This window comes from Pyxicephalus adspersus, chromosome 4, assembly GCF_032062135.1.
Source record: "Pyxicephalus adspersus chromosome 4, UCB_Pads_2.0, whole genome shotgun sequence".
NCBI lineage: Eukaryota > Metazoa > Chordata > Amphibia > Anura > Pyxicephalidae > Pyxicephalus > Pyxicephalus adspersus.
The window spans coordinates 16,542,889-16,570,299 of record NC_092861.1 but is presented as its reverse complement, the minus strand read 5'-3'; the positions used below and the strand labels follow the sequence as shown (position 1 = coordinate 16,570,299).

General features: G+C 37.7%; 1 protein-coding gene and 1 long non-coding RNA gene across 2 annotated transcripts in view; one reads left to right on the top strand and one right to left on the bottom strand.

The window, feature by feature from the left end:
- The first annotated feature begins 191 nt into the window (after positions 1 to 191).
- LOC140328121 (uncharacterized) lies at positions 192 to 27,201 on the top strand. The gene is made up of 4 exons (XR_011920231.1): positions 192 to 354; positions 16,852 to 17,066; positions 23,600 to 23,747; positions 26,764 to 27,201. It is a non-coding gene; the product is annotated as an uncharacterized lncRNA (long non-coding RNA).
- Positions 11,989 to 27,411, bottom strand: part of HS1BP3 (HCLS1 binding protein 3) — a 67,210-nt gene continuing 51,787 nt past the window's right edge. The window contains exons 6-7 of the mRNA XM_072407490.1: positions 20,024 to 20,156; positions 11,989 to 13,221 (exon numbers count right to left, since the gene is read on the bottom strand). Coding sequence (XP_072263591.1) covers positions 12,975 to 13,221; positions 20,024 to 20,156 — 380 coding nt within the window. The 3' untranslated portion in view covers positions 11,989 to 12,974. The remainder of the gene's footprint in view (positions 13,222 to 20,023; positions 20,157 to 27,411) is intronic.

The following is a 27,411-nucleotide window of genomic DNA, read 5'->3' as shown; positions in this document are numbered from 1 at the left end:
GTTCTGAATGTTTTCCCATTGCCACAAGTGCAGTATTTGTGTATACAGCTTATCAGCATGCTTGTGCCTTGATGGATAGCTCATCACTAAAGGGCAGGTTACAGTTTCACTGTGCTTGACATTTTGTGATGTAAGACATGTGGTGGGGTCAGCTTATCAAAGTACATGTTGTTTATCTACAATATAGTTACACTGGCATGTTTTTATGTGAAATGCAAGGACGATTCCTATCCAGAAGCCCTGGTAAACACTAAAAACACATCTAAAAACCTACACAGTATAAGCAGATTGTTGTTAAAGGTAAAAACCAGCACCATCAGGAGGACCTTACAGACGATACCCAAGGTTCCGACGGTAAGTGTCAAATTTATGTTGAGAACTTTTCCAGCATCACTAGAATGAATGAGCACTGTTCTGTTCTATGGAGATGGCGAGGGGGAGTATGAGCAGAAGGCACCACTCTGCATTTTCCTGAGTTGGTGGTGGATTGCTAAATAATGACATCGGGAGACTTAGCATCCAAGATGCTCACTGTCATTCGTCTCGGGTGACCCTTATCTACTGAAGCTTTTCTCAACCTTTCCACCTTTCAGGAACCCTAAAATAAGTTCTAGATCTCAGCAAATCCCTGCTTAAAACAATATTTTTGGTAGTCAGTGGGGTAAAAATCTTCTTTATTGGAGGCCAGTGGAAAGACTTCCTCCTTACAATGGTGGCTACCACTTTGTAGACCATTGAGTCATGCAGCTGGCTGTACCTGGTGGTGATGACCCCAGAACTTTGCAGATATCATCAAAGGGACATCACATGGTCACAGTTTGGGGAACCCCTAGAAATACCTGAGGTTCCAAAGCTTTCTCATCATAGCTTTGCAGTTTTCAAAAAGACTAATGCCCCGTGAGATGCATCTACAAAGATCCTACATTAGAATGAAAAAAGATCCTTTCTTTGAGGATAAAGGCAGCTGCTTGGTCAACTGTGTGTTTGAGCGCTGCGTAATATGTTGGCGCTAAATAAATCCTGTTTATTAATAATAATAATAACTTAACTTATAATAATAATAACCACTTTGTAGACCATTGAGTCATGAGTCAACCATTGACTCTACCTGGTGGTGATGAATCCAGAACTTTGCAGATATTATCAAAAGGACGTCACATGGTCACAGTTTGGGGAACCCCTAGAAATACCTGGGTTCCCAATGCATCTACAAAGATCCTATATTATGAAAAAAGATCATATCCTTGATGATAAAGGCAGCTGCTTGGTCAACTGCGTGGTTGAGCGCGGTGTAATATGTTGGCGCTATATAAATCCTGTTTATTATTATTTTTAATAATAATAAGAATAATATTAATGGCCCATTTCATACCACTAAGTGCCCAGGAGCACTCAATATGATTGGCTGAAGTGGTTGGAAGTGTATGGAAGTATTTATAATGGCAGATTGCCCTGAGATGCTGCATGGAGCGTCTCAAAAACCACACCACAACCAAACCAAACTGTACAAAAGTGGATCTCAGCTGCTCCAATTGGTTTCAATGAAACCCATAACCTTGGAGTAATTGAGCACTGGTTATTAGCATTAGTCTCGTGTTAACCTTAGATGATAGAAGTAAAGTAATCCTCCCACTGGAGGGGCCTGGATGGATGAAATGAACTAAATATGTGAAATGGAGGGTATTACATTTTCAGAGAAAGATAACGACATGTAGGGAGTAAAAGCGACACTATAATACAGAGCAGTGTTTCTCAACCAGGGTTCTGCCAGAGATTGATAGAAGTTCCTTGAGCAATTTGTCTCTGGCTATGTATAAGGGTGACATTCTTCCCAATAGCCAGCAATGTAAGAGGCTTTCTTCCCAATGATTACCACGCTAATGTACTGTGAGCTGTGGATGTAATAATAAAACGAGGGTTTCCCCCATGGTAAAAAGGTAGGAAAACTCTGCCCTAGAGGAATTTTAAAGCTATATATTTCTATATATATGAGTAATGTCTTTATTAGGGAAATCAAATATCTTTAGTCCAAAATAATATTGGGAATGGGGATATTATCACTGTGTTCATTTTTAAAGAATACCATACAGTATAATTCATTGTAAATGAAGACAATACCACATAGTGGACGAATTAAGCATGACAACGCACTAAAACTTCTTATCACTATGTTCCTGATACTTATAATTTAGTAAATTAAAGTAAATTCATTTACAATATATAATATTTTTATATATATGTAAACACCTTCAGCTATCTCACAGTTTATTGTGAACTATATCTTAAGCTATTTTGTTGACTAAAATAACATTTAAAGAAGAGGCTTTTTAAAGCAAGCCATGTAACATTATGTTGAAAGACAGGAAGGAGACAAACAAGACGGGCCTTTTATTTTTAATAAAAATTAAATATTTTATTACAATTTACTTCTACTTACTAAAAGATTCTTTTTCCTATTATAAAAGAAGCATCGATATAATACATATGCTAAGGTTGTCTTTTATCTAACGCGTTTCGCAGACAGAGTCCACTTCTTCAGGGATATGATTCAATACAAGTTAATACCTCAGCTCTATAAAATACAGTACAAAGACCATTTATCATATCACTTTCAATTTAAGTACATAAAGCATCAATACCACAAATTTAACTTCTCACCCAAGTACCTAACAACAAAATTGACAACGCAAAGGATACACTTTGTTGCCCAATGCAGAGGAGGTACAAGGGGAGCAGACCAGCGCAGACCACAGCCCACAGATTGAGAAACATCCCAAATACTCTCCAAATTTCATCCAATGATTGATGCCAGTTGTGTAAATTCAAGAAGAATCTCACACTTATTCATATTATAGCACATATAATTCATATTAATTAATTCATATTATAGCACATTTGTGATATCTACCTGCAGCCATGTCACATTGCTAGAAGATCCACTTTAACACTGAAGACAATACAAAAATTAAAAATGCAGCAGTCAGAACGCATGAAAAAAAAGTGTGTCAGAGTATAAACATTTTTAAATTCTGCACATTATTCTTGCAGGCCATACAGATGTCTTCCGGTAACTTTCCAGAAGACATTGAATATGTTCCCTTGTTCTGTATTTAGAGAAATGTTATGAAGAAAAGCAGCTCTCCTGCCTGGGCTTCCCCACACCTGTGTCCCTATCACTGTGCTTTGATCACCCTGGGAGCCTAAAGGAAGGACATTCCTCCTGCATGACGTGGTGTAGGAATATTCTTATCCTGATGTCACCAGGAAACCACCAACAAACACTCTGAGACATACAACCTGTTATTACAGGATCCACATACCCACTGTACTTCAATGTCATCTGGACATAGGTTTACAAAAAAAAAAAATGTTTTAGATCATTTTACTTTAATTAACATGTAACCCATTGTATTTATTGTAAAACCTTTGTGCACATATGCTAACATTTATAATCCGACCGATAAGAGAATTTTTAACTAAAATAGGTCTGACATACACATAATAAAAAAAGATAATATTACTGCTGGTTACGCAATTTATTTGATAATTTAATTTAATTAATTTAAAGCAAAACACCAGAACATTAGGGGAAAATACATATTGCAACATTGTAGATTCAGTGTATATGGCATGCACTTCTAATTTTATCCCATGTTACCACCTACAAAAAAAATATTTAACATTTGAATAAATGGTTCAGTTATTTTGTGTGTTTTTTTTTTTTAAGGTAGCTGGAGGTGGAACATTGCTGTGCAATACATGCAGCGATCAAGGGTGGTTTGATATCCCAGCCACCTCTATAGACTGGAATTGGTACTGCTTGTCACAGCGTTTTAAAGTGTTTTTTTTACTTACACTTAAGAATGAACAAAGTAAAGAAAAAAAAAAAAAAAACGCACTTCTTTGCAGGCACCAGGGAGCATAAAGCGCCATTGTTCTTACTTTGTGGTAATTTATTTGTCTGGTTATATATTGTAGTCTGCAAAGTCTTAGCATGGATCATTTCATAGCTAGGTACACATTTCTAATAATTATTGTTATAAAACGAACGATTACGACCGGTCAACGATTATGCACGATTATTTTTGAACGATCCTATTGTGCACAATTCTGTACATGATGTAATGATACGATCGTTCAAATATAATTCACCAATAGTGTACACACGCCAGTCGTTGGTAACCTTTTATGTGAACGATTTTCGGCCAATCGGTCGTTTGTTTCCAACGATAATTATTGGAAGTGTGTACGCAGCTTAAGTCTGATTGGTCCTAAAAAAAATAATAATAAAAAATAAAAATAAAGCTTTTACTACTATACTCAGCTTCAATCTACAGCTGTCTCCTGCAGTATTTGCATTTTTTATACACATAAGATTGAGCAGAGTTTAAACACATATCCTAAAGTGTAGCAACCCCCATTGGGACCAATCAACTAGGGGCCAGCTCTATGAAAATGTATGATTATTTGCCCCAGTCTTTTCAAAAAATGTAAGAATCATCAATGTTTTATAGGAAGAGAATTTTTGGAATCGATTTGAGCAAAATTCTCCTTCCTATTGTGTGTCGTAGATGTGGCTAATGGTGTGGAGTTGCAGTCTTCTGGGCTTAAAGATAATTAGCCCCACCCCTGCAGAGCATATAATATGTTGTTTAAGTACAAACCCTTAACGTTTTCCCAGTTAGGTGTCTTATAAAGAAATAATGCAAAACACAGCCAGCTGAACTGCTATTCTAGTCACACCTTTAACACTGCAAAAAAAAAAAAAAAAAAAAAAAAAAAAAAAAAAAAAAAAAGGGACAGTGTGATATGAGTGACAGTAAGGAGTGCCTTTACAATAGGTAACAGTGCCCCCAGTGGTACAACGGTACAATTACAAAAAAAAATACCTGTAATTATCAAGCTTGAAGCAACGGAAAAAAAAAATTAAAAGAAAATCTTTGAAATAATACATTAAATTATTTTTACAAGTGTGTCCATACAACAGCACATTTTACATCTCCACTGAAATTTCTGTTGATTTCCACACGTTCTCTGGTATAAGGCAGGCCAAGGCAACCAGTTGACATTCCAGATTATTTATCTTCAGCAGAACTGATTTCTGTAAGTCAGGCTGGCTAATGTTAATTATATTTACTACTTAATTTAGTGAAGCGTTGCTTTGTTTTACGTACGGTTTGTTCTGCATTTTGTGAGCTTGCACAGAAATGTACAACAGAAACATATTTTGTGGCTGAAGAAGTACAGAAGAGCTCCACAAATGGAAGACATGCAGAACATTGTGTTAGGGATCTGGACTCTTCACACTTCATCTTCTGATGTGCGTGCGTCAATGTGATGTATTACCATCTGCGCACTTACTAAACAGCTAAAAGTACAGCCTCCGAACTATGCCAAAAAACACAGACTATGGACCTCCTAAAGCAGCATTTGGTGAGAGCAAAAGTGCTTTTTCGGTCTCCCAGATAATTGGTCATCATTCCAGGCCCACCTCCTATATAACAAAAATGTTTAGGTTCTCTTCTCTCTTACTGACCATTACAGCCAAGGTTATTTACACCAGAGGTCCCCCAATCCTGGCTCTGCGGTGGCTCTTGCCGCTGCACCCACCAGTGTGGTCAGGAGATTAACCCCACTTGAGTGGGGCGCACCGGCTTGAGCCGTGGACCGTGTCTCCTGGAGGCATTGCAGGCTCAGGGTGGTGGGCGGGTTGTAGGCTTAGACCTGCGATGGGAGAGTGGACGGGTTCTGGTATCATGACGTCACTTTGGGGGAAGTTTCATTCCCTTTGAGTGACACATGGCTCCACGTGCATGCGCAGTCCGGAGTCTGTGCATTTAGTGGTCTGCAATGTGCAAAAGGTTTAATGTTTTGTATTTGTTTGGTAAATTTGAAATTTTAAATATAACCATGTGCTGTTGCTTGTAGCCAGAAACTCAAAATCTGAGCAGTAGAATGCTAAATGACTAGAAAGGACACACATGTTCTTTCTCTATTAGATGAAGTTAGCCGAGTTGTAAACAGTGCAATCATTTGTGAAGGCAGTGCTGGGCTTCCTCATTTGAAAGCCCAGTATGCTTTGCAAACTTAGTGCAATGGAAGCATTCTGTATTAGATGAGTATTTACTGAATGCTGCTCTATAAATGACTTGTGTGTTTAATTTTATGCTGTAATACACACAAAGAGGTTCCATGAGACCTTTGAGCAATTATGTTTGGCCGAGTCGGAATCCATTAACAAAAATGTAATATATTCTGTCTCTTAGGCTATTTTATCCCTCCCACCCCTCACATATACAATGTTTAGAATCCCACCTCCTTCTCTGGGGAACCCGTCGTAGCCATAAAATAAAATCCATATACATAACTCTTTAGCCAGGGTCTAGTGGCGTCACATTTCCCTTTCATTCTCTGACAGTGGGCAGTTTAAATGATATGGTGCTGCCTATGAGCCCAGGACAGGGTGGGTGAAAGTGGTGAAACCTTGATGCCCTAGGCTCATTTGAAATACATTTAATGATGCTGTGCAACTCTATAAGAAGCACTGCTTCTGGAAGCAGAAACAGTGAATGTAGAGAGACATCTCAAGATTTTAGACTAGAATTGCAGCGGGGGCTGCTTTTTTATTGTGAGCTCCTGAAACAGGAATCGGGCTTTAAAAAAAAAAGTTGCTGTAAGTGCAACTTAGTTTCTCAACCCCATGATAATTTTGCTACACGGCTTGGCCTGTGTGTAAATAGAGAAAGATATAAATAAGTTAAATAAACAGTATTTCAATATAGAATATTATTCTTACATATAAACACTCTGGTTCCTTTTAGCCAGGTGCACCACCCGGCTGTTTTTGGGTGCTTACTGAAGAGTTGGGTAACAATAAAGGAGCTGCCACCCGCCTACTTACAGATGACAAAAAAATTGCCATAACTGTCCTTTAACTGAAAGACAAAATAATAATAAACACGATTACAAAAAAAATATTTCCTGTGATAATGTTTTAACCCCCCCCCTCCCCAAAGCATATACCACAATAATGGCCTTTTGGAGCAAGTAGGGCTGCACCCCAGCAATCGGATTCCTGTTTGTCCATTATTATATATATATATATATATATATATATATATATATATATAAATAAAGAGAGAACAATGCACTGCGTATGTACATTTCTCTCTCAGGTCAGTGGACAGGAATTTCAATACTGCAGCATAATTCCTCACCAGCGCTTACTATAACACATGAAGGATTTGTGTGACTAGACCAGACATTCCTACCTGCTTCAAATCAATTTTAAAACGAATATTGAGTCATGAGTTATGTCCACATGTAAGGACAAGTTTAATTCCGGAAATGTCTGAGGTAAACCAGACAAAGGCTGGCTTAGGCCACCTCTGCGTCTAGATTGATGGTTATGATGTCATAATGAAACAAACCAAAGGGACGGAATGCTGAAAAATTCATTATTGGGAGGTTACTAGTTAGGCATGGAAGAATATACGGGATTACTACAGCCACCAGGTGCGGACTGGATGCTAAGAACAATGCAAGCAACTGAAGGCACTTCTCCAAGATATTGTGATAAATCGAGTCATTAAAAAGTCAGAAATCAGCATTCTGCATTTTTGTGATTTATATGGACTTTAAAAAGTGGATTAATTATCAAAGGAGCCTCATTTTTAAACAGTCTAATACATCCTGCATAATCTCAGTACAGCAAATATATTATTTCCTCCTACTGCTTGACATTCTTCCCGTACAAAGCCCAATATATCTAAGTCAATATAAATGAAGATATTGGACAACGTATTTGCTCCCTATTGACCTGGTTATTATTTCACTGTATATGTTTTGTTTTATCTGTTTCAGAGAAGAGTGAAAAAGTACCTGTTGATCCTGCTACAGCTGACCTGCATGCTTTGCACATTTTCTGTACCATCACAGGAAGTTTGATTGGTTTCTTTTTAGAGTATAGGATAATTAGATCTTATGTTGGGTGGATAGATAGAGGAAGGGATTCCATAGTTAATCAATACACAACTGAACAGGAATTACACCATTGGGTGCACTAAAATGCTGTGTGTTGTCAGACCATGACTGGAAATTAGAAATAGAGAGCATTTTCTATGTATGCAATACCATATAGCCTGAGTTAATCACATATATGAATATGGTATTGTATTGTGTAATATATATATATATATATATATATATATTGTTTATACTGTATTTGTCATCTTGTGTATTTCCATAAGCATTACCCCTGAGGAAGCCAAACAAAGAGAAATGTGTTGGTATAAAAACTTTAGTAAGCCGACACGGTAATAAATGCTTTCTGAGCAGCAATTTTATGTATAGAAATTTCATCTGAACCCCATGACTGTTTAATAGGCCATGGATGTAACTATATTGAAACCATCTAAATATGTATGAAGATTGTCTTTTTAAATACATAAGTATAAATATTTGACTTTCAAGCTAAACAAAAACTCCCTTCCTTTTCTCCAATTTATTTAATTATTGGAAGAAACCAAACACTAATTATCTCTGAAGAACAACACATCTTTTGGCCATTTCAGAAGTTTCTAGAAAATCATCTTTTGGATATTCTAAAATGCAACCCTATATTGGGCTCCAGTGGAGCAGGAGCATGCCAGCTTTGGAACTACCATTGCAGCATTTAGATAAGGAGTACCAGCCATTACTACTATGAACAGGTTACTTAACCAGAGGTCATTAGTTGTCTCTAAGTGGTGTTCACAATTTGATGTCCATAACATGCATAGCTCAGGGGAAACCAATAAACTTACCATTACTTTTTGGGGTACGGGAGGTGATGAGAGTGCCAGGAAGCGATCCATGCAAACACAAGAGCATAGTGTCCATCCAGATAGCACCCTGGCCAAGATTGAAACCTGGACTCTGATAGTGCAAGGCAAGAATGCTAGCACACTATGCCACCAAACTGGTTTTTGTAAACCGCTTTACTCCCTAAATAAAAAAATGATGTGAATACTTCATCAAACTCCTCTAAATTATTTTCTGTATTGAGTTCTGCTTTCCGACTACACTGCATCCAAGGAGATCAGAACCACCAAACAAAGATCTATTATAAAACATGTAGATAATGAGTGATTGACCCTATGACAAATATGTTTTCCAAGGAGTTCATCTATATTCTTGCTTTTTGTCTTGTTTGTTATGTTGATCAAAATCGTTGACACGTCTATGTTTTTCTCTGGCTGTTCTCATCTCACTATAAACACCTCTATGTTTTGATCTTATAGTCTCCGAACAGCGAACACGGAGATAACATCAAAATGTTCTGTATATTTAATAATAGATTTGGTTACACAATAAATACAGCAGGAAAAATGACTTATAATCTTATAAGTGCATGTTCTGCACATTACTTAGTTTGTCAAAGAGAAGTGCCAGAGATAATAATAACAAAGAGCTAGCATAGGTTGTGTGGACTGGGTTGATATTGTAACCACAGGCAGATCTGTTCAGGGCTGACTTTAGTTTTAGTCCCTTTATGCTGTCCATGTGCTGAGTGGTAATTCTTGTTCTCTACACTGCTGAATTGGCTGGCAGTGGAAGACTTCACCTTTCACCCAATGCCTCTCACACTTTGGGGTCAGAAAGTTTAAAAGAATTTACAGTCACAGAGGACACAATACAGAAATATTAGGGCGAACCACACATAGGTTCAACAGTGTATGTAAACCCAATCACTAAAATCTCATATAAACTTGATAGAGGGCAATGGGACATTGGTATTGGGAGCAAAGGGACAATACCCCTGAAAAGGATATTCTGTGACCCATTTACCTGTGCTATCTTGCCTCTCCATTTTTCCCTGTAGCCAAAGGGGCCACCCGGGGCAATGCCTGGCCCGTGGCATTGTCTGGGCCTAGCAGGCAGTTGCTAGGTCCAAGCAGTATCACATCACCTTGGGAATGACATCACTGGTCCTCTTACTCCCTTAGCTGAGGGAAAGGAGCAGTGAGAAACACAGGCAAAGTGAGTATAATGGAGTCAGGGGATCTGCATGAGCACTATGACAATGTTGTTAACCATCCTAGAGTGTCATTACAGGGTCACTTGTACACCCAGCTTATATAAAATAAGAGAATCTATACTTACTGACGGCATGTCTCTAAACTCTAGCACTTTGCTGTTTCCTTGCTTCTACAGGGTAAACTAAATACCTGCTCCCTCATTGCATGCTGTGGTTCCTTTCAATGGCTTGTATACCCTGTAGTGATAACAAACATGGCAATAGCAAATAAAGCATTTCAGTTCAATAAGTATTTACACCATAGGAAATGTGGCATGCCTGCAGTGGCCAGGAAGCAACAAAGTTCTGGAGTTGGAAGACATGGGCTGCTGGAAAGATGCTCATATCCTATAGACTGGGCTTACTTTTTCAAGTGACCCCATAACGAAAGGGATTTTAAAGAAATCTGGACATATTTAAAGATTTTAAACTTATTTTGTGTATATTTTTCAAAAGAGTGCTCAGAAATCTTCTGGTTTTATTATTGTGATATTTTCCACATATTGCATCCATTACTGTTAGCACCCACCACACAAACTCACATTTTATTCAAGGCTATGCAAAATTTTTTTTTAAATATGGTTTTGTTATGCATTACCCATCTCGCCAGTCTGCAAATCAACACAATGCAAAGATATGAAATCAAAATGTATATTTATTAAAGGAAATGATGGAGGCAGCAAAAATGAATTATGAAACCTAATCAGAGAAATTTCGGAATATAATTTATTTTATGAGAAAAGTGCAGGAGTTTAAATAAACCCAAATTAACTGTAGATTTACTTTAGAGTCATAGGCCGCACCACCCCACCCACCCTCCCTGCTTCCTATATATCGCTAAGCTTCCTGTTTCTATCGTGATTTAATATATTTAAATATATATATATATACATATATACACACACACATACACACACTGAGGGCAAGAATAGCAGGATGAGTACAGTAATTAATAAGTGTGGATTCCTCCTTTTAAATGATGAGGCGCACATCTCTCAACCCCTGCTGGGGGTATGTAGTCTGACTCATATCCAGAAAGCACGATTTGATATGGCAATGTAGAATCACATTACCTTGTACTATCATGTCAAATGTTTGCATTTAAAATTGAAAGGCATACAAGGGCGACTACAAACCTGCTTTGGTCTTCAATTTGTATCCAGCTATAGCTGTTTAGTAGTATTCTACAGCCCTTTATTTAACAGGTAATCTGGGAGCCAGTACATTTGTCTTTTATTGCAAGAGAGGGACAAACTATAAGGATGCCGTTGCAACACCAAGAACTGGGCAGGAATGCAGTTAGGGTTGGGGGGATAATTAGGGGTACAAAATGGTTACATTTATTCCTAAAAGTAAAAGTTTTTATGGTAAATTTAACTGATAGTAGAAAGAATGATTTCACTTCTAGCATGAGCCTGTTCTTTACACGTACAGTGCAAAGGAATGTTTTGTATTGGTTATGTTCATAAATGAACACGCTACCTGATTAACACATCTATGTTACTGAAAAATCACACTGCTATGTAATAGAAAATATTTTTTTCCTTTCATGATTCACATTTTCTAACTGATACAAAAATAATAATGTATTGGTTTAAAAGGATGCTAAAATAATGACAAACAAACCATATATTTGTTACATATTAGAAGCTACGAATACAAAAACGTTCAATGAATAATAAAACAATACAATATTCTCACGGCTTTACCAGATTTTCTATCATCATCTTATACACCTTTGAAATAAAACAAATTATTGGTTAATTGTAGGTATTTTATACACTAATCAAGCTCTGTTTCACTAACAAGTGCTATCAATGCAGCTGGGGAGCGTGATTACAAGACAAGAGAGCAAACGTGACAATCCTCATTTGTGTACTGGTATTGCCATGTCAAGGCATATTGGGGTGGGCCAGTAACCAGGCAGGAAATAAAGTTTTATATTTATTTATAGTTAAGAGGTACTTACAGGATATTTCAATGAGAACAAATAATAAAGAAATCTTTCTTAATTGTATTAATTGGGTCATAATAAAAATAAAATAACATTTTTACTGAATTGTGATTTGCCCTTATGGCAGAACCTGTTTTCCCATTCCCTTGAGGTCTTCACTGTGCAACCCATCCCTTGATGTCACACAGCCTTTTAAGCATCAATTTTCTTGTTAATTGTGCTCCTCTTGTCTGTCCAGGCTCAGTACTAAAGTTTCAATTAAACGATTGCAATCTTCAGTGCACTAACTGTTAAGATTGTAAAGAGCAGCTAAGAAAAGTCAAGATAACTATATGTGCAGAAGATTTAATGCAGTGTTCACAATTATATATAAATCAAAAGAAACTTCAATTTCTGTACCATGGAAGTGGTCTTAAAAGATTGCACTTCCATCTTACTTTGGCAACAAAGTGTACATTTCCTTGCATCTACTATTAATTAACATTGTACATTACTATAAGTCTATTAATAATTACCAATGTACATGACTAGATTAAAAACAGAAATGTGTACTTTAATTGGTCACGTTTAAAGATATTCTTATTGTGTGGTTTATGCTTTAGTATTTATTAATGCCCTAAAAAAAGGTCTTCATCCAGTGCCATAATGCTCACCAGCTTATACCCGTTGCTATATAGTTTTTGGCTCTGCCTATTCCAAAGCAGGCTTCTGCAGTTCCGTATTTCAGAGGCTTCCTGAAAAGTAATTCTACGATCTAGCTCCTAGTGAGAACTGACAACATGGAAAGCATGCTGGGAGTTCTGGGAACCAAGCTGCTCGAGGGCATCTTTGCATTCCAGATGCAGTTAATGTTTATTAAACTTCTGCTACCATTAGTAATTATTACTGGAGGTAGCTCAGGAGCCGCACTGTTTACGCAGCAGGGATAAAGGGCACTTCAACAGCCATCTCAGCATCATTCCTTCAAAACAGACTTAGTGAGTCATTGTCTGAGGACTCGTTTTCTTTAATGTAGCGGAGGATGTCTGACTCGTCCATGGCCTGTACATTGGGCTGAGAGTCCACCTGTGCCAGGTTCTTGTCTGCATTCTTTGTCTCCTTCAGAAAACTGGGTTTGGCTGGCACTTTTGGCTTTGGTTTGATATTTGGCTTTGGTTTGATACTTGGCTTCACACTAAGACTCAAGAGGTTCTCAAAGTCTTCTTCAACTCTGTGTTCATCAAAAAATAAAATAAAATCATTATTTAGTAACAAAATATGCTAAACTCCATATAAAGGCTAGCTAGTAACCTTTTACTTTCGAATATATTTTTCTTTACACTGTGCTTTCTGCTACATTGTATGCTAATTGTAGCATAGCCCTGAGATAGCCATTTACTGGCATGAGGAGGCAGTAAAGCTGCGTACACACTTGCAATTTTTGCAAGTGGTAGGCAAGGGACTACCCGAAGCACGAACGGTGCTGTACATACAGCACTGTTCATGCTCTATGGAGAGGGGAGGGGGAGAGGGGCACCATGCTGCGCGCTCTCCCCCTTCCCTTTTATTAGGACCGGTCGTCTTCCATCGTCCGTGGATCCGGCAGGTCGGTTGTTCGGACGATGGATGACACCGACTGTACACACGGCAGATTTTCGCCCGATATTTGGCCGATGACGATTATCGGGCGATAAAAATCTGCCGTGTGTACGTAGCTTAACACAACTGCAACTTCATCAAGTTTGAACATAGTTTAGGTTTTAGTTCTCATTAGTGGATTTTGGAAGTGGAATATAGGAATTGCTGGACACCTATGACACAAAGAACTGGGGGCACTAAATTTGTTGTGTATTGCCCTACCCACTTTTTGATCACCTGGCTACAGTTTCTCCCCACCCGGATGAAAAAAAATTCTGGCAAGAACGATGTACACCATCGTACAACACCAATGAGCATGTGTGATATCTAAGAAAGCCCTTTCCGTACACTCAGTTCCTATAGGGAATATAGGATTTCAATAAATATTGGGATAATCCACTTTTTTTTATTTATAATGCTCCGCATTGAAAACATTGCATCAATGCCTTCATTTTGTAGTCAGTACAGGTTTGCTTTTTTTTTTTACTTTTAACTGTCACAATAAAGCTTAGTATAATAGAAAAAACTTTTACCAATTACACAGGTCAACCTTAATAGAACCCCATGTACAAATTGGCTCTGTTCATCTACACATCATACATTTTCAGTATAAAAGTGTAGACATTTCAACAAAGGCATCAAATCACCCTATAACAAGGAATATTGAGGTTTCTCATTATATCTCTGCCTTCCAGCAAAAAATTTCTCATTAAAATGTCCCTTTCTTTTTATGGCACGGATATCAGGCCCATTTTTTAGGTTTTACAATAACAAGCTGTGTGCCCAAAAGGCTGTCAAGATCTTTGAGGATTTAGATTACGGCATTTTTTAAACAGTTTGTACTAATACACAATGTTCATTTAGCTACTTCGGTTTATGTCCAAGAGTCTCACTGGAATGGTGACAAAAATGTACTTAAGAGGGACAATTCTACAGCATTAACAGAAGTCTGCACTCTAGGGAGTTTAATAAAGCTACTCCCTGGTAAAATATGAACGTTTTACCTTTATAATGACTCAGGGGACTTTTCTTACCAGCCGAGTGACTTTAATTTTTATTCTAACATTCATCTTGTGCACATGGCATTCCACCGGAATAAATCCACGAGTACAAGTATTCCTGAACAACCCTGAACCTGTGCTATCTGGTACTAGCATTGTTCTCTTTCTGAGCTCACATTAAACAAACATATGGCACACTGGGGTATAGATGGGATGTTTACCAGCCAGGAATCATTTACAAAAAGCTGCAACTCCCCTAATGTGCATGCAAAAAAAGGTCTTCTGAATCTCTCTACATTGGACTAATCAAGATCATATTTTTAAATTACATGCTTCAATAAATTTAACTTGCCATAAGTTAAACAAACCTTTTGGCACTGTATACACCACAACTACAACCTGTTAATTTGTAAGAGATGTGGAAGAACGTCTTACGAAAAAGTCCCAGTTGACCAAGGAATCCAATGGGTAACCGTAATTTGAAATTAGAACAAAGTGATGAAGGTGGGATTTTGTCTAATTCCTTTTAGGCAAAAACCTTCTTTGGATAACAATCGGGGTTGGTAAAGTTATGTAGCAGTTATTTAGAAAAATAAAGAATGCTCTCATTGATAACAGCAGAAAAGTTTAAAAAATAAAATTGCAGCAAGTACCATTTAAGGGGCCATGGCTACCTGGCATCTGCCACATCCAATCCAGAAACACTCAGGGCCATCATGCTTTATTAAGGACAATGCTAACAAAATGAATAGATTTTTTAGGTGAGACTGCTGTCTAAATCTCAGTTAAGACAATTTACCCCTAATTTTTTTTCCAAATGACTACAGAAGTGGTGACAATGAATATGTTGTCCTTTAGCACTAAATGCAACATAAAGCAAAACAATAATTCAATCATCCCCTCAAATGAAACGATTTCGCCAACTAATAATCATCCTTCATTACTTTAACCTTTCTTTAACCTGCCTTTCAGCATTTTTTATGTCTCAAGGATTTATGTATTTGCCATTAAGCCTTGACACCTAAAAACCTTTTTTTTTTTCTTAACCCTAACACATAACTCTTAGCAATTCGCTTGACCCCATAAAACTTGTACAGATGTTTGTGATGGTCTCAGGTGAAAATATAGTGTCAGTACAGGTGTCCCACATTGTTGGTTGGCGATCTGCTTTGTCGGATAGCTACATGATAGCTAAGTGATAATGACAGCCATTGATAATCTGTTGTTTTGTATGAAAGACTAGCTGCTCACTCAGTCCCCCCCACTTTACAGAGCAGAACGATGACCGTTCATTTGACTGTAGCTTGGGAAAATTGCTAACAGTTGTTTCAGGTGAAAGTTTTTCAATGTTTTTACTGGGCTTAAGACTCCAACACTGGAGTGTATGTAAACCCGAAATCCATGATTCAGTGTGTTTGGAACCATCTCTCACTACATTGTGTTGTGACAAATGTAGTTCACTGCGATGCACATTGGTGTGCATAGTGTTAGGATGGCCTACCTAGGGCACATAGTACACAAATGTAGTGTATGATGTGTGTTGGTCAGGTGTGTTTGGGGTACCATTTAAAATAAATGGTTTCCCCCAGTGAATGTCTTAACACCCCAAGACATGATGCTGAACAAAGCAAACAGATCTCAAGGTTTACCTAAAACAACCTTGACCTCTTTTAATCCTTCTTTTGGCCTAGTTAAAACAAACTGATTTAAACTTCTGATTCAATTTCCAAACAGATTAAATAATCAGAATTGAAGGGAATTTAACAGTCGATCAATCTAAAAAACAAAATTTGGTCATTTATGATGAGACATATTGGTAAAGATCGATAGTAAGCAAGTTGTGTTGTGTGTACAAATAACTTAGAACACCAGTCTGTCCTTTGAGTCCCTGCTTCCTAATCCACAGGATTGCACATGTATGCATTCTACTTTCAGACTTTTTATTGATCAATTTCCGTTTGGAAAACCTACTGGACCAGTTTGTCTAACACAAAATTGGCAGTGGATTGGTTTGTGTATTTGTATGTTTGTGTGTATTGGTGGTAATCAAGATTCAAGGCAATTCAGGCTGCTTGTGTGTGTGTGTTGATCTGTTTACATGTATTGTAGTGTGTTTTAGAGACTTTATTTGAATTGATTTAAATGATAATAGATAGGTAGGAAGAAGGACATTTTTAGTAGTGTGCTTAATTGTCTGTACTAAAAGCCATGTATTTTCTCAGGTTTCTCCATTTGGAAGCCATGGACAATGCATCTGCTGAAGGAACAAACAACACCGCACATGTTAATGAACGCATTCTGGTGTTTACAAGCCCCAGGACAGATAAAATACCCGGATAAAACTATTCAAACTGATGTAAGCCAGAGATCCACAGGAGCTCATTAGAATATTTGAAATAATTACAGCTAAAGCAAACAGCTTCAAGCACAGACGCCGGTGAGTCATGTTTTTACATATTACAAAGGGTATCTGTGAAGTGGTCTGGGACTGCAAAGCTGTTATGGCTGTGTATCTGAGAGACAAGTTTTTACCATCCTGACACATTGCCACTCCAGTGATAAAGTATTGGGCAGCATGGTTGGCTCAGAGGTAAACACTCTAGCCTTTGCTGGGTAAAATATTGGCCAGGACGCTATCTGTACAGAGCTTGTATATTCCCCCCGTATTACGTGGGTTTGCTCCGGGAACAGGTTTCATCCCATATCCCCCCAAAAAATGCAGTTATTTACAATGAGACATATTGGTAAAGATCAATGGTAAGCAAGTTGTGTTATGAGTATAAATAAATTAGAACACCAGTCTGTCCTATGAGTCCCTGCTTCCTAATCCACAGGATTGCATATCTGAGACATCAGTTTTTACCATCCTGACACATTGCCACTCTAGTGAAAAAGTATTGGGCAGCATGGTTGGCTCAGAGGTTAACACTCTAGCGTTTGCTGGTTAAAATATTGGCCAGGACGCTATCTGTACAGGGCTTGTATATTCTCCCCGTATTTACGTGGGTTTGCTCCGGGAACAGGTTTCATCCCATATCCCCCCAAAAAATTCAGTTAGGTAATTGGCTTCTCCTCAAAATTGGCCTTAGACTGCATTAATGACATATGAGTGAGGTAAGATTGTGAGCCTCTTTGAGGGCCAGCTAGTGAGATGACTATGGACTTTGTAAAGCGCTGCGTAATATGTTGGCACTCAATAAAATACAAGATAATAATAATATTAATTCAATTATTAAATAGGGCAGATTCATTCATTGATTTTGTAGGGAGAGCAACTCTTAACAACTGCTATGTATGTAATAAACACCACAAGCTGTTATTTCCACACTGGGAACAGAGTATTATACTATAAAAGCACATTACTATATATATATATATATATATATATATATATATATATATATATATATATATTTATATATTGGAATGTATATTGTACACACACACTTCGTACTGCACTTTTTCTTATCTTTAAAGTTCATTCATCCATTTCAATTTACACACAGCAAACAATCTATTTGTTGAACTAATCTATATCCAAATTCTTTATACACTGACCAATATATGTATATGACCAATGTATTTAGGAGGTTTGTAAATTCCTGGTTTACCACCATAATGAACAATACAGGTAAGTTAACTGGTTTCTATTAGCATCAGCCCTGCAGTGTATAGACTATAACTGGTACTAGACCCTTTTGGGGGCAGGGAAGGGCACAATAAACTCTGTTAAGAGCTTCAACACGTGGTGTTTGTCACATCGAGTTGGATACACGGTCTGACTGGGCACCTGAGGACAGAGGAAGAGGGAAGCAGGGTTCACCCAAATGAACAGGGACCCAGAGAAGGGCTAGGAGATTTATGGCCTCTTATTGAGGGACATATCACTTGGGCCCATAAGAGTTTTTTTTTCTAGTTCTCTGGTGGGCTAAAGATGCTAAAGTGTTCCATTTTGTAGATATGGTAAATGTGTGTGTAAATATCACACACATACACATATCATTTTATTTAGATTAGCACTGCAGCTTCCCACAGTTATTCTATATACAGATACCACTTATCTTTACCATTGCAGTTCTCCTGTACTGCCACTAAGACACTTAAGTTGATTTTCTGGGTAAATTGGTGCAGTTTCGATGTCCTCAGGATATAACATTTCCCTAAACAAAGCAGCAAAGCCTAGAAACATAACACCACAACATAGTTACAACAACCATTAGGCTATTTTTCATCTAATATTAACTCATGCGACAAGAGGTTTGGACTGTAAAAAGGAGGGTGGAGGAAAAGAAATGTTTCACATTTTCCATAGCAGACTGGGAAACTATTATATAAATGAAAAAAGATGTTTCATTTACGCCATTCATTTGTACATTTATCACTTTGCTTCCTCTTTCCATTTTCTTAATGCCAACAGGTATAGCGGAGAAGGACCTCCAGCAATCTGAATGGGAGGGTTGTTTAGGACATTTTATCAGTGTCCATGCTCTATGAAATACCTAAATAGCTTAATTTATATGTGAAACCTAATAACCAGAATTGCTGTAACTCAGGATAGGTTTGCTAACTCAAGGAAAAAAAATATATAAATTTTCAACCATTTTTCAATCTAATGGGGGACAGCAATTTTAGGAATGTAAAAAATCGATTATTGACTTACTTATTTTAAACCTGTAATACTCACCTGTCCCTGTTCCATTGCAGGTTGCCACCATCATCTTCCTGGGAGCAATCTTTAGCCATCTTGCTGGGATGATGTAACCCATGCAGGCCAGAAAGAGTTCATTAATTTCTGGTAGACGCAAAGGGAAGCCGGAATTGCCAGGTTTCAGCAAAGTTTGATAGATGGGCAGCAATCCATCAGATAAGAACAGTTATTGCAGAAAGGTTATCACCTATTCCTGATCAAGGATTTCTCAAAGAGGGACTTTAGTTTCAATTTAAACAGAAAAAAGTTAGGTGTGCCATATCTGAGTTTTATATAATAACATGTAACCAGGGTTGATGGTCGTTTCGAATGTTTATAAACAGGCTGCAGCCTCCTGTCCTGATTTTAGCTGATACTCTTTATGGAATGACATGCATGAGAAACGTGCTGCAGGACTGGAAATGCTACTTTTTCTTCTTTGTTTGAGAAATACATATAAAGCAGAAAGCATTATAAAGCTGTAAAATAAAGTAGGTTATACTGCTAAGGGGTAGGTATTATTAATACCGTCTTGTTTCCCATTTAAATACCGCATCATCAGGTATCACAGTGATTTAATGAATCCAAATTTTTATGGATTTCTGTAATGCAATATTTTATGGTTTGTAAAACACTATGGGTACTGTAATGTTATTGAACCTTGGGGAATTAACCAGTTTGTCCTAAAGATTACAATGACCGCTTACCGGAATAATTCATCCACATTTTCAGCACCTGAAGGTTTGAACAATGGATCGTCATTGCAAGCAGATGGTAGTAGCAGCGAGTCTCCTTTTCTTACAGTTCCACCCAGGTCCTGTTCTTCAAATAACTTAACATCTAAAAGACATGAAACGACAGGAAGGAATGATACAAAACAATATGAAGGAATGATAATGGGAAGGCAGGGAAAGTACAGATATGAACAATAGAAATACTTAAGGGGTTTGAGTCAAACACAAAGAAATGGAGTGTGTTTGGGACACATTCATACACTGCTCCATACAATACAGTTCATGGGTCAAACAATGGAATCCACATCTATCAAAATACTTCCTAAACTACTGCCAGAAGTTAAACACAAATGACCATGTTGGATCATGTTGGGTACCCTTCTTACCAAGATTGTGCTTTGTGATCTGTAGAACCACAAAAACCTCTATACTAGGTCTCCTTGGGCTTCAAAAGCAAGATGATGGCAGAAGTTTCTAATGTTCGCCAAATGCTCCACAAATGTAGGGTTCAACAGTGTGTAAGGATTTTACCATTTCAATACACACTTAATTTTTAATTGAATCAGGCTGGTTGGAACGTTGCGTGCAATTGTCACGCTTGACCACCCCATTGGCAAACTGACTCATCCCATGCAGGGAGAGAGCGAACATGGGTGCTAGATGCTTTGTTTCTGCATACATTGTACACATTAAATTGTAGTCAAGGAACATACCATTACCAGCCCATTCATCTTTCTCCAAAAACCTTGAGATTATGGAAATTACTCTAATGTCTGCTAAATGAAGGAATACTTTTATGTTTAGAAGACCCATATCAAGTGATTTCTTTGCTATTACAATCAACCTTCTCTTACTGAATTTAGGGATTTACCAGTAAGATGTCAGTTAGGTATCCTTATCATCTAAGGCTATTTCAGGCCTGAAGTCAACCGAAGCATGTTTTATTGTACACAGCTGAGGTGGATCGTGGTGTGGTTCTAGAAAGCGACAAGTTTTTTTTCTCTGGAGGAAGAACCGCACCACGACCACAACTACAGCTGCAGCCACATTTAATGTGTTACCTTGCAGTGTGGTTTGTCACTCCAGGGTTTACAACAGCAGTTTGGAAGGAATGGCCAACTGCGCAATTTTCCACTGCAGGTAATGCACATTACGGAAGAACACAGATATGAGACGTAATGTCCTAAATAAAGGACTTCTTCAGTCTTTGAGCATTTTTTGAACATTGCATCCATTAAAAACACTTTAAGTTACATCTGCCAACGTGAGAAAAGAGTTAACTTGGAGTTTTGAAATATTTAAGTTGTGTTACCAAAGGATTTGAGAATGTTTACACAATTGTGTGAAGATTTACTTCAATTATTTAATCATGTAAAAAAGAAAATCCCTGTTTACTTATTTCAGCTGCACAGGATTGAATAATTCAAGTGGATATTCACACAATTTATTAAGTGAATATTCTCTAGTGCTTTAGTAAATTAAATAACCAGTAAATCTTAGAAGCATGCAGTACAGTTTATTCTCCATTTCTGGAAATGGGCTGTTCACACTTTGATGAATCCTCAGAATGAATATATTCATCAAAAGGGCAGTAACATTACTTTACTTAATAAGAAATGTTACAAATACACTTGTGTAACATTGATAGAAAATTATATATCTAATACTAACTTAATTTTCTTTAACTTACAATAATGACTAAGCTAAGCACATGGAAGTCCTCATAATTTTGCAGCAGTCCTCTCTACAGAGCCACCCCTCACTTCCAAATTACCAGGAAATACTAGACACCCCACTACCATCTAACAGCACATATAAACATTGCGGGGTTGGGTGTGTGGTGCTTAAGTCTTTGCTTGTGATGGTGCTTCAACAGGCTTTAAAAGTGCTGTAAATAGGATTGATGTAATGTAAAATAGCATTGTCTTTTTTTATTATTTTCAACAGATGCACTTACCATCAATGAGGGAAATATACAAGAAATCTTGCAATTCATAATCCATGCCAACCTGATATCATGGCAAATAAAGTAGACGCCTAACAATTATCCCCGAGTTATTATAGCAATCTCCTTCAGATTTAACCAAGCCTATGTAATGTATGAACCTACTTACAAAATCTAATTAATTTACCATATATTCAATCAGGTAATTCCTCTCACTATAGTGTTTTTGGTAAATATAAAATTTTTTTTTACTAACACACTAAAAAATGTGCATCCAGCTGTAACATGAGCAGGCATCCAAATTCAGATAAATTTACTCAGATGTCTAACAATGTGTAACAGAAATGGTATTGAGAATGACTACAATGCCCAATAATTATTATTATTATTAAACAGAATTTTTATAGCACCAACATATTACGCAGCACTGTACTATAAATAAGTACCCAGGAGGAGAAAAGGACCCTGCCACGAAGAGCTTACAATCTAGGAGGTGGGAGAAGTAACACACAATAGAAGGGGAGATATGTGGTGGAAAGTAATGACGGTTTCAAAAACACAGAAGACGACGGGTAGGCAAGTTTGAAAAAAAATGGGTTTTTAAAGTGCACTTGCAATGAGCAATAAAGTAGGAGCAATCCGAATTGGACGAGGAAGACCATTCCAGAGAGTTGGGGCAGCTCTAGAAAAGTCTTGGAGCCATGCGTGTGATGAGGTTATGAGTGAGGAAGTCAGTAGAAGGTCACTGGAGGAGCGAAGAGAGCGGCTAGGGGAGTATTTTTCTATCAGGTCAGAAATGTAAGTGGGACAAGAACTGTGGATGGATTTGAAGGCAAAGCACATGAGCTTGAATTTATTTATTTAGCATTCATAACAGATTGTAGAAGAGAGTCGGGTTAGTGGAATACCAGAGAGGAGGAGGTTACAGTAGTCCAGACGAGAGATGATAAAAGTTTGGTGGTCTCTGGGGACAGGAAGGGGTGGTTTTGGAGATATTGCACAGTTACAAATATGTCAGGGGGAGATTTGGAATGTGAGGGGGGAAGATGAGTTAAGTTTTATCCAGGTTGAGTTTCAGAAATCTTTCAGACATCCATGATGAGATGGATGACAGGCAGCATGAAAACTTGTCCAGGACTGAGAGAGACAAGTCAGAGGTGGACAGATAATGAACAATACAAACAAGTAAAGAAAGTACAATTCTCTTACAGAGAAGAACCCAGCTAACACTGAATTTGTCAGGAGTATAATCCCGTTTGTGTCCCCCACTGGGAAGATTTACCCTCTACATTTGCGATGGTGACCATTGTTACCTGTTCTGAAATGAATGAGAATTGATGATTTGATGGGAATTGGTGACCCAGATTTTTGCTTTGTTGTTAGAAATAGAATAGATGAACATCTTTTCCATGTTAAATATGGCTTATCCCACTTTTGAAACATTTGCAACAAACTTGTATCCATAGGACAGGATGTGAAGACAAATCCCCTCAATGAGACAAAGATGGCAAAAAAAGGGACAAGGGTATCAAAATCCATAAACAAAAGATAACATATATTGTAGTTTAGTCTCTAGATTTACTGAATTTGTTTTCTGTTTTCAGGTTGTTTTCCTTTTTTGCCAATTGGTGATGCTGCAAATATACTTCCAGCTCCTGAGTGGCTTCAATCATTCTGTCACGACATCTATGAATGAAGTAATGGTTGTCACCCAAAGCTGAACTTCAAATATTCATCTCCATTTCATGGGAGGTAATTGGATTCATAATTAACACAAGAATGATAACATTGTTTTTTTACTTCCACTTCATCTCACAGGATGTGATAAAGTCCTGAATTTCTGTCAATGGACATTTTGTGTACCTTCTAAAAACGAATTCTAAAGCTGCGTACACACTTGCAATTTTTGTCGTTGGAAAGGATCTTTCACGATCCTTTCCAACGACAAGGGAGTGCACGATGCATGAACGGTGCTGTACATACAGCACCGTTCATGCTCTATGGAGAGCGGCACCCTGCTGCGCGCTCTCCCCTTCTCTTTCATTAGGATCGGCTGTCGTCCATCGTCCGTGGATCCGGCAGGTCGGTCGTCCGGACGATGGACGACACCGACTGTACACACGGCAGATTTTCGCCCGATAATTGGCTGATGCCGATTATCGGGCGATAAAAATCTGTCGTGTGTACGTAGCTTTAGGCTAGGTACACACGTGCAATAATTAACGTTTGAAAACGAACAATTAATATGTGATAAACAATTACTAGTGATTATTTTAAACGATCGTATAGTGAACGATTCTGTACGTGCTGTAACGATACGATCGTTCAAATATAATTCACCAATAATGTATACACACTAGATACCATCGTTTGAACGATGCAGGAAGTGACGTGTACTGGAGAAAGTGTATCACAGAACAATCCACGATCACTGAATGACCGTACACACAAAAGATAGCGAACGATCATCGCCCAATCAGATCCTTGGGATGTTTGTTCATTTCCAGCGACATTCCTCGTTCACCTGCGTCGCTGTGCACTCTTTTTGTAAATGATTATCGGACGATCGGTTGTTAATCAATCGTTTCCACGAGAATTTTTGCCAAAGCTACTTAGCCACTACATCTACGAATTCATAACCTACAATATTAGAGAATGTATTCTTGAGATTAGTTATACTGCAATGATTCACTATGCAATCTAAAATAAAAAATAAAAAAGTTTGCCTAGACATTGGGTGGCATTGCCTAATTGCCATGACTTCGAGGGTAAGGGGTGAGGGTTGGGCTGATGAGAATCATATAAAAATGATGACTGTTAAACAAAGGTTTAAAAATTGTTTTGTTTTTTCACCCTGTCTTTGAGAAAAAATGATGAAACTTGAATATTCACACACTGTAAAAGTGTTTTTTTTTTCTATGTGCTTCTCTTGAATGTTATGATAATGTCAGTCCCATAAACTTTGATTATGACCTTCCATCAATGTTTAGATACACACAGAGATCAAGAGACACTGTCTGATCCTCACTCTGCACACCCCCCTATATATTACCCAGCATAAATTAGGTTGGATTTTTTTTTGCAGTGTTACACATTGTGTTTGGCCTGGTGTACACATTTCAGATACAAACCAGAAACAATCCTTTTTTTTCAAAGTGGGTGTTATTTTCATGCTTGGAATTCAGGAAAAGATTGAGCTTTCTATTTGTATTCTGGGAAAAAAGTGAGTCAGAGGAAGCTGGGTTAGGCCTGTGTTTGCTCCTTTCCCTTTTTTGTGTATTCATCCCTTGGCCACCCAATCACAACCTTATTTTTTAAAGCCTTACTAAACCCAAAACTGACAATATAAACAGTTTATAGAAGCAAAATGATAGATACAATATCCACTTCATAGGCCAAATCTACTTGTGCACTGCGTTACAGATCATTTCCTCTCCTCTCTGAATTCACCCAATCACAGGGTCAATCAAGTGTGGCCATATGACAACTAAAGTAAGAAAGAACAATAGACTTGTAGTTCCTTCTAAGTAAGTAGTGAGCATTTTGTAAGGCTACATACACCCGTCAAATGCTTCTCGTCCAATATTTGCCTCAGGGCTGTTATCGGATAAGAATCTGGTGTGTGTACAAGAGCGAGTCGTCCAGACGATGGTCCTGGCAGATCGACGGATGACGAACGATCATAATGAAAGTGAAGGTGATAGAGCGCAAGGGTGGTGCCGCTCTGTCGCTCTTCTGCTCCCCTCACCATAGAGCAGAACAACGCTGTATGTACAGCACTCATGCATGCATCGTGCATTCTTTTGTCATTGAAAAGAATTTTGAAGGATCCTTTCCAACGAAAAATATTGCACGTATGTATGCAGCCTATAAGTCCCGAGTCTGATTATTGAAGACTAAAAATCCTAAACATTGTTGGAAAGGCACAGCAAGAGGAAAGCAAAATTACAGTTTTTTTTTTTTTAATTCAAAATGTTCCTATTATTAGCCAGTACTTATATAGAGCCAACATATTATGCAGCGCTTTACAAAGTCCATGGTCATATCACTAACTGTCCCTCAAAGGAGCCCACTAGGAGTATATAATGTTTCAGCCCATTGGATGACCAGAATCTAAACATGAATCTTCCGGTCTTCTCCACTGATGGTATATCTTTGGCGGAACCTTGGGTGTTGTCTTAATACCACAATCTCAGTGATCACCAGGCAGCTATCCTACAAGTGCATATAGACCCACAAAAAGCTGGGCTGTTAAGATTCTAATTACTAATAATTTGAACCCTGGGGTAAGTGAATGATTGTATCTGTGCAATTTGAGTTCGAAGATCACAGTATAAACATATACTAATATATTTTTTTCCAAGCTCTTCGAGCAGTTAAAACATTGCCTACAGCAATTTTGATATGTAGGAGTTGGAGCCCTTACACAACTATGTGCATCAGGAACATTCCAGCTAAACCGTTTTTACATGCCCTTTCTGGGGTTAACATGCTTTGTAATGTGTCAGGATGCACTTTTCTTTTACGTGAGCACAGAACTTTCTAATTTGAACATTTCCACCAGTTTGTTAAAAAAAAACAAAAAAAAACACACATGTAACATGTTAGCATTCCTCACAGGAGGGCTTTAATGAGCAAGCCATGTGCATTCCAGAATTCTTCAAAATATACTGAATTGCATACTGATAACAGTCTTCAAAAAAAGTATGTTTTAGGTTACAAACACCGGAAAAGCTGTGAATAATTATTGATAGCTTTCTTTCTGCAGGAAATAGAAAAACTGGAACAACTCAAGCAAAGCTGCTTCTTGGTTCAACTCAAACTCAGGGAAGTTGAGCACTTTGTAAATACAAGGACTGGAGATTTCCTGGCTAACAAAGTATGTGGTCCCTGCTTTCAATCAGAGTATTTTAACTTTTAGTGACGCACAGTCCTTTTTACAAAAACTTTCACTCATGAGTTCCTGTTTTATGTCTTTTGTGTTGTTGTAAATAAAGATTGGACAAGACACTTCAAAAGGAACATGACAAACATTACACACATTCTTGGTAATCCGCACTTTTTCATATTATATATCGCTTGGATGTAAACATTCCATCATAAATTTTTTCTCTGCTAACAGCAACATATCATTGAGGCGTTTTGGGTATTTTCCCATCTGCAGTATATTTGGGTCTCTGTACCAGACAGGAGCACACCCACTGTAAGACTCACTATATCATGTGTGTTATGACAGTTCTAAGGTCTGGGATTACATGTACTATACTAGTAAACCACGTGGAATGCTACGCCCAGCTCTTGCTGCTTATTAAAAAAAAAAAACGGAAGTTTGGAAGTAATGAAACAATATTATTCATACCAAGTGATCTACATTACTGATGATACAAGGAACAAAACTGAAATACCTGATTAGAAA